The following is a 16,780-nucleotide window of genomic DNA, read 5'->3' as shown; positions in this document are numbered from 1 at the left end:
CGCAATACAGTTATGCGAACAAAACTGGTGTAGTAAATGCGATGACATGGAGAAGGGAATGAGCCTAGCGAAAACCTGGAACATCCTGAGACACCTGCTAGACCCAACCCAGTCAAAGTCACAGGCGAACATTAGATTGGCCAAAACACGGCACAAATATGAGGGAACAGGTGATAGCTTCATGAAGGAAATCAAACAAACATACATAGGGAACATAGCACGCACTAACCTGCCAGATTATGAGGGACCGGGCAATGAAGAACTGGACACGCCCATAACGGAGGCGGAAGTGAGAGCGGAGATAATCAAGCTCAAAACTAAATCGACTTCAGGCCCGGACGGAATAACCAACAAAGTGCTGAGAAACCTGGATGATGAGTCGATCACGGCTATAACTAAATACATGCAGCAGGTGTGGTAAAAGGGGAAGCTACCAAAACAATGGAAAGAAGCAAGCATCATTCTTATTCCCAAACCTGGAAAGCCCTTAAAATTGGAGAACCTCAGACCAATCTCCCTCACCTCATGTGTAGGGAAGTTGATGGAGCATGTTATCCAAACGAGGCTAACCAGATACACGGAGGACAAGAAATTATGGCCAAACGAGATGGTCGGATTCAGGCCAGGCCTAAGCACTCAAGACGTTATGTTGAGATTACCACATGACATCATAGACTCTCGGACTAAGGACACAAAGGCAATCTCGGGATTAGATCTTAAGAAAGCTTTCGACAATGTAAAACATGAGGCGGTCCTATCGGAACTTCAGGAGATCGGTGTAGGCGGCAAGATATACAACTACATTAAAGACTTCATGTCTAATATGACAGCCAAAATAAGATACCAGGCCCTGGAGTCAGAAGAAATAGAGCTAGGCAACAGAGGTACACCACAGGGATCGGTCCTATCCCCGCTCCTCTTCAACCTAGCCATGAGAGGCCTCCCAGCGAAACTTGGAGGAATCGAGAACTTACACTTTAGCATGTATGCGGACGACATAAATGTCTGAATAAACAAAGGCAGCGATGCAGAGATAGAAAACAAACTTCAAACTGCGGCAGACACAGTAGTGGAGTACGCGGCAGGAAGGGGGCTTGTCTGCTCGCCAGAGAAGTCAGAACTCTTAATATACAACCCGAAATCTTTAAGATCAAAAAGGGATAGCAATCTTATCATTATGGTAGGAGGCAAACCGGTGCCTAGGGTTCATAAGATAAGAATTTTAGGCCTTTTTATTCAGGAAAATGGATACAATGATGAAACAATAAAGAAACTGGAAGGATATGCAGCGCAAGTAACTGGAATATTCACAATAGCGCTCAAAGGGAGAGGATTCAAAGAAAGGAGCCTAATAAAATTGGTGCAAGCATACATAATCTGTCGACTCAGCTACGCTACACCATACCTTAACATCCGGGCCACAGAAAGAGATAAGTTGGACTCCATAATTAGGAGGTGTTAAAAACGAGCGTTAGGAATACCCATAAGCACCTCAACGGAAAGACTCCTAGCTATGGGGATACACAACACGTGGAAGGAAACGGCCGAGGCGGTAAGAAGAGCTCAGCAGGAAAGACTTAGCCAGACATATACAGGCAGAGCCATTTTAGGCATTGTAGGATTGCAGGCAGACAGAGGCATGCAGCAAAAACAAGACATCCCGAAGGAGGTCAGGGAACATCTCAGAATAGACCCACTTCCGAGAGACATGCACCCCACCTTCAACAGTGAGAGGAGGGAAAAGAGAGCCGAAGTCCTCATGAGACGCTTCAACGAAATGAATAAGGAGACGGTAGCATACACGGATGCGGCGAGCGGTAGACTGGGAGCAGCTGTAGCCTCAGTGGTGAATGGCAAGGGTACAGCAATATCAGCAGCTACGATACGCAACTGCAATTCGGAAGTAACAAAAGAGGTAGCAATAGCGCTTGCTTGCGTGGGAACAGAGGCAAGCTATATAATAAGTGACAGTAAAACAGCCATCTACAATTATGGAAGAGGTAGAGTCGCATCAGAAGCGGTGCGGATTCTAACGGGGAAAAAGATGCATAGAAAAATTAGCCTAATATGGACACCAGCTCATACGTCAGTACCAGGCAATGAAGCGGCGCACCTTCTAGCTCGAGATCTCTACCTCCGAGCAGAAGCGGAACCGCCAGATTGCAAGGAACTCGACGAGAGACTACAAACATACACAGAAATCATAGAGAATTACAGACTGCAGAGAAGAACTGTCCCTCCTCCGGACAAGGAGCTCGGGAACAGAGAGGCAGTAACCTGCAGAAGGCTACAGGCCGGAAATTTCATAAACCCGGTTTGGGCGTCACACGTCCTACAAGACGAGGACATAGAAGATAAATGTAAAAAATGTGGAGAGAGGGGTACCCTCGACCATATAATTTGGCACTGTGTACACTCCCCAGGGGTGAAGGAAGGAATAGATAGTAGAGAAGCCTGGGAAACCCTTCTGCAAAGCTCGGACCCCGCGACCCAGAAGAAAGCCATCCATCTGGCGGCAGAGGCCGCGAAGAGCCAACAACTCTGCCTGCATCTAGTCGCGGAGGCCCTGGCCTCTGCCCCTAGGCCTGCGCGCCAGGGGTAGGGAGTAGAGGGCCTCCATTTCTGATGGAAATAAAAGTTTTTGGAACTGGAACTGGAACCGTTGCGCGCATGCGCCCATACCATGGTAACCAGAGACCCCACAAGTGCGCCGCGCGCTTCGTAGCCGACTCGCCGCTCTACCACCCGAACCGCGCGTCGCATGCGCATCATTGCGTATAAAAGACGGAGATGTAATGGGCGGCTGTATCACAACGTTTGACATGAATGCAGAGAAGGAGAATGCAGCCGCTGGTAAACGGCGGTATGGACAAGAGAAGATTAACTCTTCCGATCCTGAGGTTGTCGCCTGGCACTTCGCCACTCAAAAAAGAGAGAATGAGCATAAGAACGCGAAGAGAGCAGCGGAGACGCCCGAACAGAGAGAGGAACGGCTTGCCAAACAGAGATGCTAGACTGCCGAGCGTAATAGACGGCGCATAGCCTCTTAGATGGAGCCTATGGAAGATGCCAGTCAACAGGAGCAACCAACTCAGCTAGTGAAACTTACCTCTCGCTGTATACTCGTGCAGAGCCGAGTTAAGCCACCGGCAGATTTTTTTTTAATGGGGAAATTCGTTAATCAATGCAGGTAAACAGTTTCAGTGGTCCGTTGTGAGGGGGAAGTACGATATGTGATGAACATTAGTCCCGGCGAATGATGCCCGCATTAGATAAAAGTGGTTGAAGTTCTTCATCTATGGGGTGCTGGAAAATTTTAACAGCTTTGTAAAGCGAATATAAAATACAAAACTTGTTATTATGAGGTCGCAACATGACTTACTCGTCAATAGGATATGTTAAGGGCTGGTCCAAAATTCCCAGGGTGCAGGGTCTAATTTTCGTCGGTATATCCTGACATTTAAGATGTATGTATAGCTATCAAGGTTCTCAGTTTTTAGAACGATGTTTCTTCTAATCTCTACAGATATTTTGAGCTTCTAGGGTGTCATAACTGCCGTACGGACCCTGTACGTATGCAAAACTCACGAACTGCGCTGAACCCGTATAACTTAGGAGTTCGCTACCAACAGCACATAACTACCTCTGAGAGTATAATGCTTTCAATCGACAATCTAACAATACTTACATGAACATATCCTTCGCGTTCTGCTCATTACTGGGCGGCACCTTTCGTAAGAACGACGTTTGGCCAGCAAATGCTTGCACATACTCTGCCCACTATGTTAAACTATCTTCGCGAAAATGAAGTTAATATTGAAAATGTAAATAAGAAAAGAATACATTCATTGTTTCATCCGCAAATGTAATTTTTCTGCTTTTCGTGAGGTGTGTTTCTCCTGTGTCTTTTGGATTTTTTGCGGGTTTGTTGCTATGTACAATTGCTATTATTCGCTGATCATGTTTGTCATTCATATTGTGCCTTTACCTTTAACAACAAAAAGACTGAACTATGCGTAGTAAGAGCTAAAATGTCTGTAAATGTACTTGGATACACTGCCTAAATTGTAAGTGCACCAAATGTTACTACCGACACCTCGCTGTTTTGCTATGGAATAGAGCCCGAGCGCCGTCAAGTGAATTAACGTTCACTTTTTGTCTCGGGTCCCTCATTTTTTACTGAAATGAAAATAAATTTCAAACTTCAAAACAATATTGCGCTAATTTTCGGGAATCAAACTTCTTTGGGCCTTGTGCCAGAGACGCAACCGCTAGACCACGCAGGCAGTTTTTCTTTTTTATTGCATGGAAATGAATACCCATGTAATGCCAAATGCCTCAAATGCATGAAAAGAATTCCACAATGCCGACACACAATACCATGCCTCCATACGCCTCACTACACTTGCCCATAAAAATTGCAAGTGGCATACATATGCGTAAATAACAAGCAGCCATTCAGGAGGACGATCCGGCGCAGCATAAACTCCTCGTACCCCGGCATGCAGTTCACTGGGCAGACTTAGTTTAACGAGGCGGAATCCTTATAATGTGAGGCAAGATATCAAGGTCTGTTTTAATTTTCAGTTAAAGTATTGTGATGACCCCCATAATGCGCAGGTCCACACGGGACGGAGAGGCAAAGAGACACCGTATGGCTCAGTTTAAACAAACAGATATATTCAATAATTACACATGATTAAGATTATACATCAGAGGCTGGGGCGTCCGAGCTTACGTGCCGACGACTTCATGTGGGCGATGGAGGGGCTCCGGAGTTGATCTCGAACGGTTGCTGGCAGAAGCTGCACGCCGTCGGGCTTCGGCGCTGAAGGCCCTCTTGGCGAACGATGTCGTCCTGAGCGTCCTTCTTCCGTACTGCTTGTCGATTTTTATATCCTCTTCTCCCCCCACTCCCTAGGGTGAGGACGCCCACGCCGGAGGGGAAGGAGGGGGGCTAGGGTATTCACTTGGGCGCACAAACATACCACCGCACTTATGGTCTCGCCCCCCTCACGTGTTGAGTCCGAGGGAAAGAAGGTTGTCTTCGAGGTAGCGCATAGCGTCGGCTGTGGTAAGGCGCGCTCTGGCCCGCTGACAGCAGTTCCCGCGGGTCACCGGCCTCCGTTCTCCATCCATCAACTGACACTCGCTCCTCAAGGTAAGGCGCGCTCTGGCCTGCTGACAGTTCCCGCGGGTCGCCGGCCGGGAAAGTGGTCCCTTGTCCTTGGATGTGCTCGGGAGGCCTCCCCTGGAACCGCCACGGCAATTGGGGAGGATAAAGCCCGTTTCCCCGCGGCGGCGGCGGCGGGTCCGGTTGGGTCCGGTTGGGCTTAAACCCCTTCGTTCTGGTCGTCACTCTCAACGAGCATGGCTGGGTAATTGATGATGCCGCTGTCATCTGGGTCTCCGTCTACGCCGCGCCGTCGAACGCGGAACCTCGTAGCACACACAAGGAACGTCACAGTATCTCCCAGAAAAGCACTCCGTCACGGCACCACATAAAGTAATGATCGTCCGGTTTGGCTCACAGGTGGTTAATCAGCCATGGCACAAGTGTCCCCTTGACGCGAAGCTTGGTAAATTAGCAGTCTGGAGTGTAAATGTAGATTGTTAAATTAAAAAATGTTAAAAAGTGGTGTTGTTTTATTTGCAGTGTGGAGTGTAAATAACGTTTTTCTGCAGACTGATTGTATGTCCGCTGGATTCGCTTTAATAAGTAGTCCATGAATCCAAGGCGAGCTGCCGATACACAGACACAGGGAATAAAGACTCTACAGACACCTGTGTCATCTGCCTTCTTGAAAGGCCAAACAAGTATTGTAATTAAAAGCGGACAGTGAGGAAATCAAAGGAGACCTCCTTCAAGAAACCCCACAAAGCTCCCTCAAAGTCCATGACCAGCCGACGCATACAAATAAGGCAGGCAACTCAGTCGACCTTTAAGCACAGCTAAAAGAAAAGGGTCTCCTGCAGTCTTCAAAAAAAGAAACGTGAGAGAAGTTGGAGAACAAAATGTAAACAAGGGAAGCTCCTCCAGACTCTAGAGAAAGAAAGGAATTGTCTCTGCGCAAAGCCTCCCATTGAAAGCGCCAAACAAAGTGCGTGAAAAGTCTGTGCAGCTCTTGTACCTCCTTTCTCGCATAATGCATCATTTATAGTTTACAGACGATCTTTTAAACCAAGAAAATGTTGCAAACTTGAGCCCGGGCTAAAATCGGCACCTCCGGACCCATCCGAGCACCCGTTCGTTGCCTGACAGAAAAAATTTGACTCCCACAAGACCTATTATTCCGGAGCTGGTGAAGAGAAATAATAAGATACTCTAGGGAATTCTAATCCCAGATTATGCAACCAAAAGATTATATTTTTTAACCAAGCAAACTAACCAGTACTCTGTAGATTTACCCACATTTAGAGCTGCGCCAGAATCTTCACAGAACAGCTCAGTTAAATGCAAAGCATTCAGCGTACTACTTTATATGAACAGAAATGGGGGACGTCATCAACACAAGCTAATATCTTAATTTCAGACTGATCAAGAGTTAATCCTCGAATAGCTATGAATATGATGACACTAAATAGTAAGCGTGCGTGAGTGAATGGGAATAACAGAGGTGATAGAGATAGTGAGGTGAGGTGATATAAGACCGATCTTATATCGGACCGTTCGTAGCACAGTCTTATGCCCTTAAGAAACACATCCCCGATGTTTTTATGTTCCAAGACTGCAAACAAAAATCTTGACGTATTTTATCAAAGGGCTTCCCAAGATCCATGTCAGTCACATCAAGCTGGCCGACCTCATCTCTTACTGACTCGAACACCAAGCGTGCAATATGTACATGAGTCTGGATAGCGCGAAGACGGACACCACATGCCTCATGACGCGTTTCTACGGCTTGCTTAAAGCTAGGATTTTTTAACATCGCATGTGGTTTTTCATACAGTGACTATGATTGTGAAATAGTAAACAGTGTCCGCGTCGGCGCGGGCAAGAGGAAGCGATGACACGGCTCATTAGTGCTGTCGCTCCACACCTTTAAAGAGCTTTCCCAAAAGTTCTTTTTTTTAGCCTCATGAGGTCTAACTGCTAACGGCGACTTTCTCTGACTCGATATAGACGGCAATGGTCGAGCACAGGACGTACCTGCAAGAAACGATACAACTGATCCAGGTTCAAAAATACTCGAAAGATTAGGCTACTCAGCATTCTCATGCAAACCTAATGGCTTTCCAATACGCGTTATATATTGGAAATGACCGGTTGGCGGGCAAAAATAAAGACCGTCATTATTTTCATATTGTCTATGGGCGCAAATATAACTGCCATTCGCGTTTGGACCACAAAGATGGCCAACCGCGGAAAGCAGCGTTACGGAAATGGGCGCTGTATGTTGTTGGACTATTGTCGGCTGTACTGTAGTTATTTAGCAAAGCTAGGTGAGGACAAATTGATGTGCACCTATGTCGATAGATTACGGCATTCAAACGACGAACGGCCTATACTTACTCAAAAAGTGCCATTTACAGGCTACTAAAGGTCCAAAAACGGAATAAATGTACCACCACCGCTGGCCGCTTTCAATTAAAGCTACGGTTACGTCAAGACAGTTTTTTACCGGATCCCTGAGGCGAGGCTACACGACAATTCACTTCAAAACGGAGATCGCTGAGCTCTTTTCGGTCTTCATGTCACCTGTGTAAATTGAGGGGCCGGTAAAAGAAGCTTAATTTATAACTACATTTTTTTTTCGGCATTAGACTCCTTTGCTGCCGGTCCATCATCAACAGAGCCATAGAGCCCGGCAAAAGGCTGTTCCTAGGAACAATAATTAGATGGAGTTGTCGGGCTTTATTTAAACCTGAGTAGTACGTTAGGCGCCCAGTACTAGACCGTACAGGAATTGCAGGAGTCAACAAGCAATGAGCCATGAAAAACCAAAAAAGGTGATGGTGATGCGAAGGCATAGCCGCGCTCACAATAAATCAAAGGTGTTTTTAAAATTGCAAGGCGGCTCTGTTGTCTTGTGTTGCGAGGTCATGGTGTAAAATATATATGTAGGGACTAAGTAGCCCGTGCCCTGGGAAGATACACCGTATGTACCGGAATGTAAGGTGTGTTTTTTTTTACCTAAAATTGATATGTAAAGCGATCTCGCACGTTATAATCTGATAGTACACATAGACGAAATCGCGCTATGCCTTGTATACTCGCATATTGGTTGATGCGCTGTGCAGATTGCCCCAACTTCGGAAAACAGAAAAAAAAGGACGCTGCGCGAATGCTACATTAGTCGCCCAAGGGAAGCTCAGAGGGAAAAAATAAAGAATTGAAACATATCGTAGCAGCACCTTAGTGGTCAGAAAAGCCTCGTCAGAGACGGCGCACTGCAATATTCACACTGTCATTTATCTTATAGACAAATGCGCACAATATAACCAACCCCTAAATAGAGCCTCAATTGAGAACGAGAATGCATTTGACTCAGTGGAAACCTCAGCAGTCAGGCAGGGACTGCGGAATCAGGGTGTTGAAGAGCCTTTTGTGAAAATACTGGAAGATATCTATAGCAACTGCACAGCTACCACATTCCTCCATAATGTCAGCAAAAAAATTCCAATAAAGAAGGGCGTCGCGCAAGCAGACACGATGTCGCCAAGGAAATTCGAATTTTTACACGACATATTCCGAGGCCTGAATTGGGAACAGTTAGGGTTCATAATTAACGTGGAATCCCTAAATAATCTGCGATTCGCTCATGACATTGCCTTGCTGAGTCACTCGGGAGGTGAACTGCAAATCATGATCAATGAGCTAGACAGGCAGAGCAGAACGGTGGGTTTAAAAATTATCATGCAGAAAAACAAAGTAATGTTCAGTAAGTCTAGCACGGGAACAGCAGTCCACAATTGGTAGCGCGGTGCAGGAAGTGGTAAGGAAATACGTATACTTAGGGATGTAGTGGCCGCTGATCCGGATGATGAAAGGGAAATAACTGGCAGAATAAGAATGGTGTGGAGCGCATATGGCACGTTCTGTCAGATCAATAATGGCAATTTAGAAATACCCGTCAAGAGAAAAGTACGCAACACTTGTATCTTACCGGCACTCACCTGTGGGACAGAAATGTGAAGGCTAATGAAAAGGGTTGAGCTTAAGTTAAGGACAACGCAGCGAGCCATGGAAAGAAAAATGATAGGTGTAACGTTATGAAACCTGAAGCTGGCAGACTGCTTGAGGGAACAAACGCGTGTAATTGCCATCCTAGTCGATATCAAGATGAGCGAATGGGCTTGGCCTGGGCATTTAATGTGAAGGCAAGATAATCGCTGGTCCTTAAGGGTAACAGAGTGGATTGCAAGAGAAGGCAAGCGTAGCAGGGAGCGGCAGAAAGTTCGGTGGGTGGATGATATTAAGAAGTTTGCGGAGACACGGTGGGCGCAGCTGGCAAAGGACAGGGTTAAGTGGAGATACATGGGAGAGGCCTCTGTCATGCAGCGGGCGTAGTCATAGTCAAAGTGGTGATTATTATGATGACGACGACCGTGCATGGATATATAAAAGTCTATGGCCTAGGCACAGAGCGTTACCTGCCACAAAAGAGCATTTAATTGCTGAAAATATGATTAATTGAGGTTGTAGTTTGGGGGGTGTTGGTATGACATGGCATGAAAGAATATGGTGGCGCATTTGGCGCGACCAAAGCGCCTGACGCCAGCAGATTCAGGCGCCCAATGCGACCCTCGCCGTGCCACCTGTGAACTAGGTTGCCCCTCCTGCTACTGCAACATCATGACGCTAATAGAACAACGGCCACGCATTCATCCGGGAACCATCACTTTGACTGCTTGCCTTTTCATGCAATCCGGCTTTGCGTAACAAAGTTCTTTCAATCAGCGCAGTTTTGGCGTGCTGCTGAACACTTTGCCTTTGTTCCATGGCACAGCGCCGATAATTTTCTGCAGTCCAAGGTGGTCACGCCCATGTTAGAGCATCATGATTCTAGTCGGTCCTCCTTTAGTTTGATTTATACCAGCTGCATGGCTCGCTTCGCAATGGGAGCCCTTTAGGCGCTTTAATTGAGTTACCGCGAAGCAGCGACGGCCATGTGAAGCGACTAAAGCTCGGAGTACTCTAGAAGCAGCTGCCAGAACTGATCTCTGAGCCAGCTTGCAGCCGCTAGCGGCTTCTTAAGCTTATCCGTCTTCTGTCGTAGTGCGCCACCGAGAGACAACTCTTTCCCCCATAGCCATGAAGCTGGCGCGAACGCTAGCCAACGCGGAAAATAAGAAAGCAGGATAGGAGATAGCCTTGAGCGGTCGAAGAAGCCGCATTTGGCCGCAATCGAATAAACGGAGAATGCGCTGTTCCACCGAAATGAAGAGCCTGTGCTCATCACAGAACTACTGATTTGACCTGTTAGTTCATTGGAAAGTTTAAAAGCCCAGTTGTTCCAGCTGGGCACGTTCGACCGTTAGAATGTCACCAAGCGACAGCCGTATAGTTTTTAATCTCATGGCCGTGGTTCTGAGCAAGCAGAGAGGGGCCCAAGCTCAATTTACTTTGTAGAAAACACATGATAATAGCATTTCTTGACACGCTCTACATTTTTACGCTAAATATGTTGCTCTAGAGTTTGAGTAGAATAATGTTTCAACTTGTTTATTTTTTTTAAATATTCGATAAGGAACAGTTACAAATATGCTAAACTTACAACTCTGCACTGGTGGAATCGTCCTATAGCCACTGTCGCTGCATTAGCTTCGCGCAGCTTAATAGAAACGCTCTGCTTATTCCTAAAACATATCTCAGTTGGAAAGACGGAAAGTAAACAATTTCGCATGGAGAAATAATAGCAGTACATGTTATTACAGGATGTGTTGTTAAAGAATATATATATATATATATATATATATATATATATATATATATATATATATATATATATATATATATATATAACACATTAAAAAAAACTAACGTTCCCCTATGCACCTTGGTTTCGGTGACTGTTGGCTCCCTTCATATATATATATATATATATATATATATATATATATATATATATATATATATATATATATATATATATATATATATATATATATATATATATATATATATATATATATATATATATATAATACATCGCGATTACAGTGTTCGCAAACATTCTGTCCAGAGCGCACAGATTATTTATCTCGGTGTGCTGCCTCTTAAAAGTGACAGAGGGGTGGGGCAGCAACTGGCTATGTGCTTTAAGCCGACGGTATGCTTCAACAGGGGCGGTTCATGATAACGATAAGCAGACGCTGCCCTTATCGCTAGAGCTTGCGTAAATAGCAATAATAATATTAATTGGTTTTGGGGGAAAGGAAATGTCGCAGGCTCTGTCTCATGTATCGTTGGACACCTGAACCGAGCTGTAAGGGAAGGGAAAGGAGGGAGTGAAAGAAGAAAGGAAGAAAAAAGTGCCGTAGTGGAGGGCTCCGGAATAATTTCGACCACCTGGGGATCTTTAACGTACAGTGACATCGCACAGTACACGGGCGCCTTAGCGTTTTTCCTCCAGAAAAACGCTGCCGCCGCGGTCGGGTTCGAACCAAGGAACTTCGGATCAGTAGCCGAGCGCTCTAACCACTGAGCCAGCGCGGCGGGTTGCGTAAATCGCACCGCCAACGCCTGCGTCGCTTCCCTGTCACCTGTTAGAAGTCAGTACACAGGGCTAAATGAGCTGTTTCGTTTGTAGGCGGAACTTTCGAGAGCACTGCAATCACGGCGCGCAAGGGGACAAGTCACGTGGTATGTTTTTGTATATCTGCGGTGGACGCAAATAAGCTGATACCTAACAGTTGAAAAGGTTTGGTTTGGTTTGGTTTAATGGGGTTTAACGTCCCAAAGGGACACAGGCTATGCGGGACGCCGTAGTGAAGGGCTCCGGAGATTTCAACCACCTGGGGTTCTTTTGCGTGCACTGACATCGCACAGCACACGGGCCTATAGAATTTCGCCTACATCGAAATTCGACTGCCGCGGCCGAGATCGAACCCGCGTCTTTCGGGCCGGCAGCCGAGCGCCATAACCACTCAGCCACCGCGGCGGCAGTTGAAAAGGTGGCAACTGTTCAATCAGACGTTTTTCAGACCGTTTTCCAACTTTCTCATTGTAATTTTTAGTTTGTCTTCGTTGTTGCGAAGTTTGGTAATTAATATCTGCTGATTATGCAATTAAGCACCAGACAAAAAGTGTTACTTGCTTTATGGAACAGCTAGCAACAAGCATTCGGTCGCGCCATCTTGGAGTGCTCTGGTATAATTTAAACTTCGGCTAAAATTAGCTGGGACACCCTGTATATATATATATATATATATATATATATATATATATATATATATATATATATATATATATATATATATATATATATATATATATATATCTTCTGCAACATGTGCTCTTGGAAGCACCCCATCTGGCACGATTAGATACCTCTCACTGTGACAGCACGCGGAAGGCGTGGTTAAAAGCCCGGCCATAACAGTAAGGCTGTTTGTGTTTACCATCTTTCCTTCTTTTCAGCTCAGGAGAAAAATGGCGTTCGAGGAGACGACTCTTGACACCGTCGTTCCACTTCCGAATCCTGGAAGACTTCATGCCCACCATAAACAAGGAGTCTATGATACTCGCCAAGAAACTGGGACAAAGGTCCCGTGAGAACGAAACGTTTGACGTCGTGCCTCTGATCGCTCTCTGCACACTAGACATCATATGCGGTGAGTCGCTTCCTGCGCAGGTGTTAATGCTGTTCATAATGCTGAAAATCGCGTTGCTCGAAATACAGCATCTGTGCACTATTTGTTCGTGATACGCAGCTCAACCGGAGATTTAACCACTCTAGCTATCGATCTGTAAAACATCGAAATTTTCTGCTCATCAGCACCTTAGAGAAGCTGTGGAACCGGCAAAGAACAAAAAAAAAATTGGGTTAGCATTTTTAAATTGCTTCGGATAAAGTGTTTGATACGCCAAAAGGGATTGCATGAATGATGAAAGGGATCTGAGAATAGCTCACATGTAATTAGCATAAAGCAAATAACTTTCTCTTTTAAATTATTAGAATGTCATACGCAATAGTACACTGGTGCTAATAACGTGAAGAAAATAGAAAATATCGACATAATGAAGTTTTTTTTTCAAATAGGTAAAACACAAAAACGGTGCCAAAATGAAATAATGCTTTAATAGCAAGACAATCTCCGTTTTTTTTTTTTAGCAGAAAGTGCCAAAATGAAAGGAACGACATAAGGCCATTAAAACTCGCGTGCCATGATAATTTCAAATAAGATATTAATGGGATCTTTCTGCTGAACGGATCACAATGAGCCCTATAAATTCGTTAAGACCCTTCTTGTAAGCGTTAGCCTCAGAGATCGGGCAGTTTCGAAATCGGTTTTGTTCCTCCGTCGCCATCACTGCTTTCATAAACGCTGCAACCGACACGAAGAGGTCAGCGGATCATGACACCGTTCTCTCAGTGGTACAATTCCGAAGTTCCATTCAAGCAGCGCAGCGCATTCTGGAGGGGAAACAGAGAACATGTTAGCAGCGGGTAAGAACACAATTAAAAGCAGGCTCCCATCGCTTCCTTGACGCACTGAATTATTACTGCATTTTCGAACGTGTAGCACCAGCGTTTGAATACCTTTGCAGGGAGAATATTTCTCTTGCGTTTTTTTCTTCAGCAAGAACTAACAGCATGCGGTGAGTCCCAACATTAGTATGAAGAAAAGTAAAGTAAATATTCAACAGCCTCGAAAGAGAACAGCCATTTACAATTGGTAGCGTGGTGCTGGAAGTGGTAAGGGAATAGGTCTACTTAGGGCATGTAGCGACCGTGGATCCAAATCACGGGACCGAAATCACCAGAACAATAAGAATGGTGTGTAGCGCCTTCGGCAGGTTCTCTCAGACCATGAACAGCAGTTTGCTAATGTCCACGAGGAGAAAAAGAACTAACAGCGCCCAAATCATGTTTTACTTCTTATGTATCTGCATTACCTACTAGGTAGCATTCTGAGATGGCTTTAAAGATGGCTTTTGGCTTTAAAGCCAAAAGTGCCGTTTAAAAAGCTGCGAGACTACCAGGGAAGCGAAATGAGAAAGGTTGGTACTGTACGTCCACAGAACAGAACTACGCATCGGCTTATGGTCTCTATCCGGAAGACGACAGTAATGAAGGGATCGTAAGCCTCATCCCCCAAAAAGCAAAGTGGTTATTCTGCTGCGTTCAACGCTGAAGTGTTTAGCGCGGCTAGTGGCCGCTGGCTTCCTAAATTTAATTTTACCAGAAAAATTGCAGGAACAGACAGAAAACGACAGCACTAGGTGTTTTCATGTCGTTTTGCGTCCGGCATATGCTAGACATTTCGTTCAAAATTAAGAATGTAGTATGCTCTCTTGAGCTAAAATATATTTAGATTTAACCTATTCGATCTAGTTCATATTACTACCGACGAACTTGGAAAAGAAGGTTATCATACCAACGCTTGTCACGAAATCCTACTTTTCTCATTATCTTCTGCGATTTAAGCAATGCAGTGCCCTTGGCTACACAACTCTATGATCTGTTTCCTGCTTTTATGAATTCCCTGTGGAATAATTTTTAAGCAGATATGAATCAGAGCTGGAATTAATACTTTAAAAGTAAAGTTTCCAGAACAAAATTTCTCGAATTCCTCACTATTATATCGATAAGAGCCAACTCCGAAAGCATGCGTGATGATATTCTCTAAAATGTGTGCGAGCTCTTTCGTTCTTTTCTGGTTATTGTTGTTATAACAAGCATTAAAACGTAAAGCATAATAACTTGGATACCGCTACGGTTTGTGTGGGTAAAAACTAAGTATTTTCTTCTTTCGTGTTAAAAGAAATTAGGCTCGTTTAAAGAATAAGCATTCATTAATTTACCGTACACAAAAACAATACAAAATAACACATAACTGAGTACAGCAGAAGAAATACGTGAACACACTGAAGAAATTTAATATTTAAATATTAAATATTTTTTATTGACAATTTTTTATTAAATATTTTAAATATTTTTTATTGACAGCACTCCTCTAACGCATTGCATGTTGTGTAGTTGGTAGCGTAGAAGGAAACGTATCTGTTTTTAGATAGTTTGTACGTACGGAGAAATAATCCGATTTTCATAATGAAATGCGTTGTAATCACCAGTGCGCTACTGCCTGTCTGGTGCAGAGACAATCATGGGGACAACAATATCTGCTCAGACCAACGATCGCAGCCCTTACGTCGCAGCAGTGAACAGGTAAGTCGTTCGCGCAGATCGCGCAACATCGTCTACCGGAGAAAATTGCCACGTACAGGCGAAAATTCAGATCAACGATGAATGATCATTTGCCTTCGAGCAGCAAATATTTTGCATTAACAAAGCATTTAATTGCATCGTTGGCATGAGCCATCACGTGCAGCCTGACATCTCATGGCTGGTAACGAAAGGTAGTGTAACCGCGCTTCAAGCAAATTCTTGCGAACGGTGGTGACATGCGAGATAAGCGTTTTAATTTTTCGCACAATCATACCTCTGTTCACCTAATCAGGCGTTGGCCTTCTACTCTGGCCTAAAATTTTTACGGCCTTTACCAAGGGCACATTGTAAACAGCCGCTATTCAACAGTTAGCAACGTTAATTTTATAACTTCACAGATTAACGAAAATATTACCGAGTAGATTAATAGCTCCTTTGCGCTGAAGAAAAACACTTGAGGTCGAGTTCATCATTTGAAAACACTGATAAGAACACTTGGAGCTACAGAAGTGTACTGTTGTCAATGCCAACTCGACGGCATGAAAGGACCATTCCGACTTTCGAAGACTGTTCAGGAACTTGATAAGTGCTATCAAAAGGTGGCATTTTCCTCTCCCCTGCCCAGCTGTGGTTGCAATTACTGCCGTCAGTGCCGGAATTCTCATATGTTTTTATTTTTATTTATTTATTTGAAAACCCTCAAGGCCAGCACAGAGTTATTGAGAGGGTGAGTGAAAAATAAAAGAAAAATATAGTAAAAAGTACAGGCAAAAGGCAAAAAAAGCAAAAACCATGGTGTCGATGTTTGTTCGATGACATACTTGATGATAAGTAGCTTGAAGGATGACACGTGTTCAACGTATGCGATATGAGGTATAAAGTGGTTACACTCAGTGCTTGTCTTCGGTAAGAAAGAATTAAAAAGCACATTCGTTTCACAGGTTGGGACGGCAACTTTATGAGGACGATCAACATGCGATGATATGTATGATGGTATAGAAGCAAAAAAAATCCTGTTTTAGTGTCTCGTTACGAAAGAAAATGCTGTGGAAAATACTGAGGCGTGAAATATTTCTACGAACTGCGAGATTAGTCAGACAGTGTTTTGATTTCAATAAATAAACACTAGTCGTGCGAGAGTAATTGAAAAGGATGAAGCGAGCTGACCGATTCTGAACAGATTCATTAGCATCGATTAAGGTGAGTTGTGCGGGGTCCCATATTGATGTTGCGTATCCCAGCTTTGGCCGTATTAGTGTTTGACATAAAAGTAACTTCAAATGTGATGGAGCCAGAGAGAAGTTTCCGCGTACGTAACCGAGGGCGCGGTTTGCATTGTTAATAATATATTCTACGTGCGTGCGCCACGATAAATCGTTAGTGATGAGAACAACCAGGTATTTAGATGAAGAAACGTTCTCTAAAAACTCCATTATTCTTGTAAT

The 16,780-nt window shown here is 44.4% G+C and overlaps 1 protein-coding gene across 5 annotated transcripts in view; it reads left to right on the top strand.

Annotated features, from left to right (window-relative positions):
- LOC144132474 (cytochrome P450 4c3-like) overlaps positions 1-16,780 on the top strand; it is a 66,278-nt gene that overhangs the window by 26,544 nt on the left and 22,954 nt on the right. For 3 of the 5 annotated variants that reach the window (XM_077664916.1, XM_077664914.1, XM_077664915.1), the window contains 2 exons: positions 12,584-12,777; positions 15,242-15,335. In XM_077664916.1, coding sequence (XP_077521042.1) covers positions 12,584-12,777; positions 15,242-15,335 — 288 coding nt within the window. Of the gene's footprint in view, positions 1-11,753; positions 11,807-12,583; positions 12,778-15,241; positions 15,336-16,780 lie in introns of all 5 variants that reach the window. The other 2 variants (XM_077664913.1, XM_077664912.1) reach the window with 2 other exon arrangements.

Source organism: Amblyomma americanum, chromosome 5 (genome assembly GCF_052857255.1).
Source record: "Amblyomma americanum isolate KBUSLIRL-KWMA chromosome 5, ASM5285725v1, whole genome shotgun sequence".
Classification (NCBI taxonomy): Eukaryota; Metazoa; Arthropoda; class Arachnida; order Ixodida; family Ixodidae; genus Amblyomma; species Amblyomma americanum.
The sequence above is the reverse complement of the archived record's forward strand: the minus strand, read 5'-3'. Positions and strand labels throughout refer to the sequence as shown.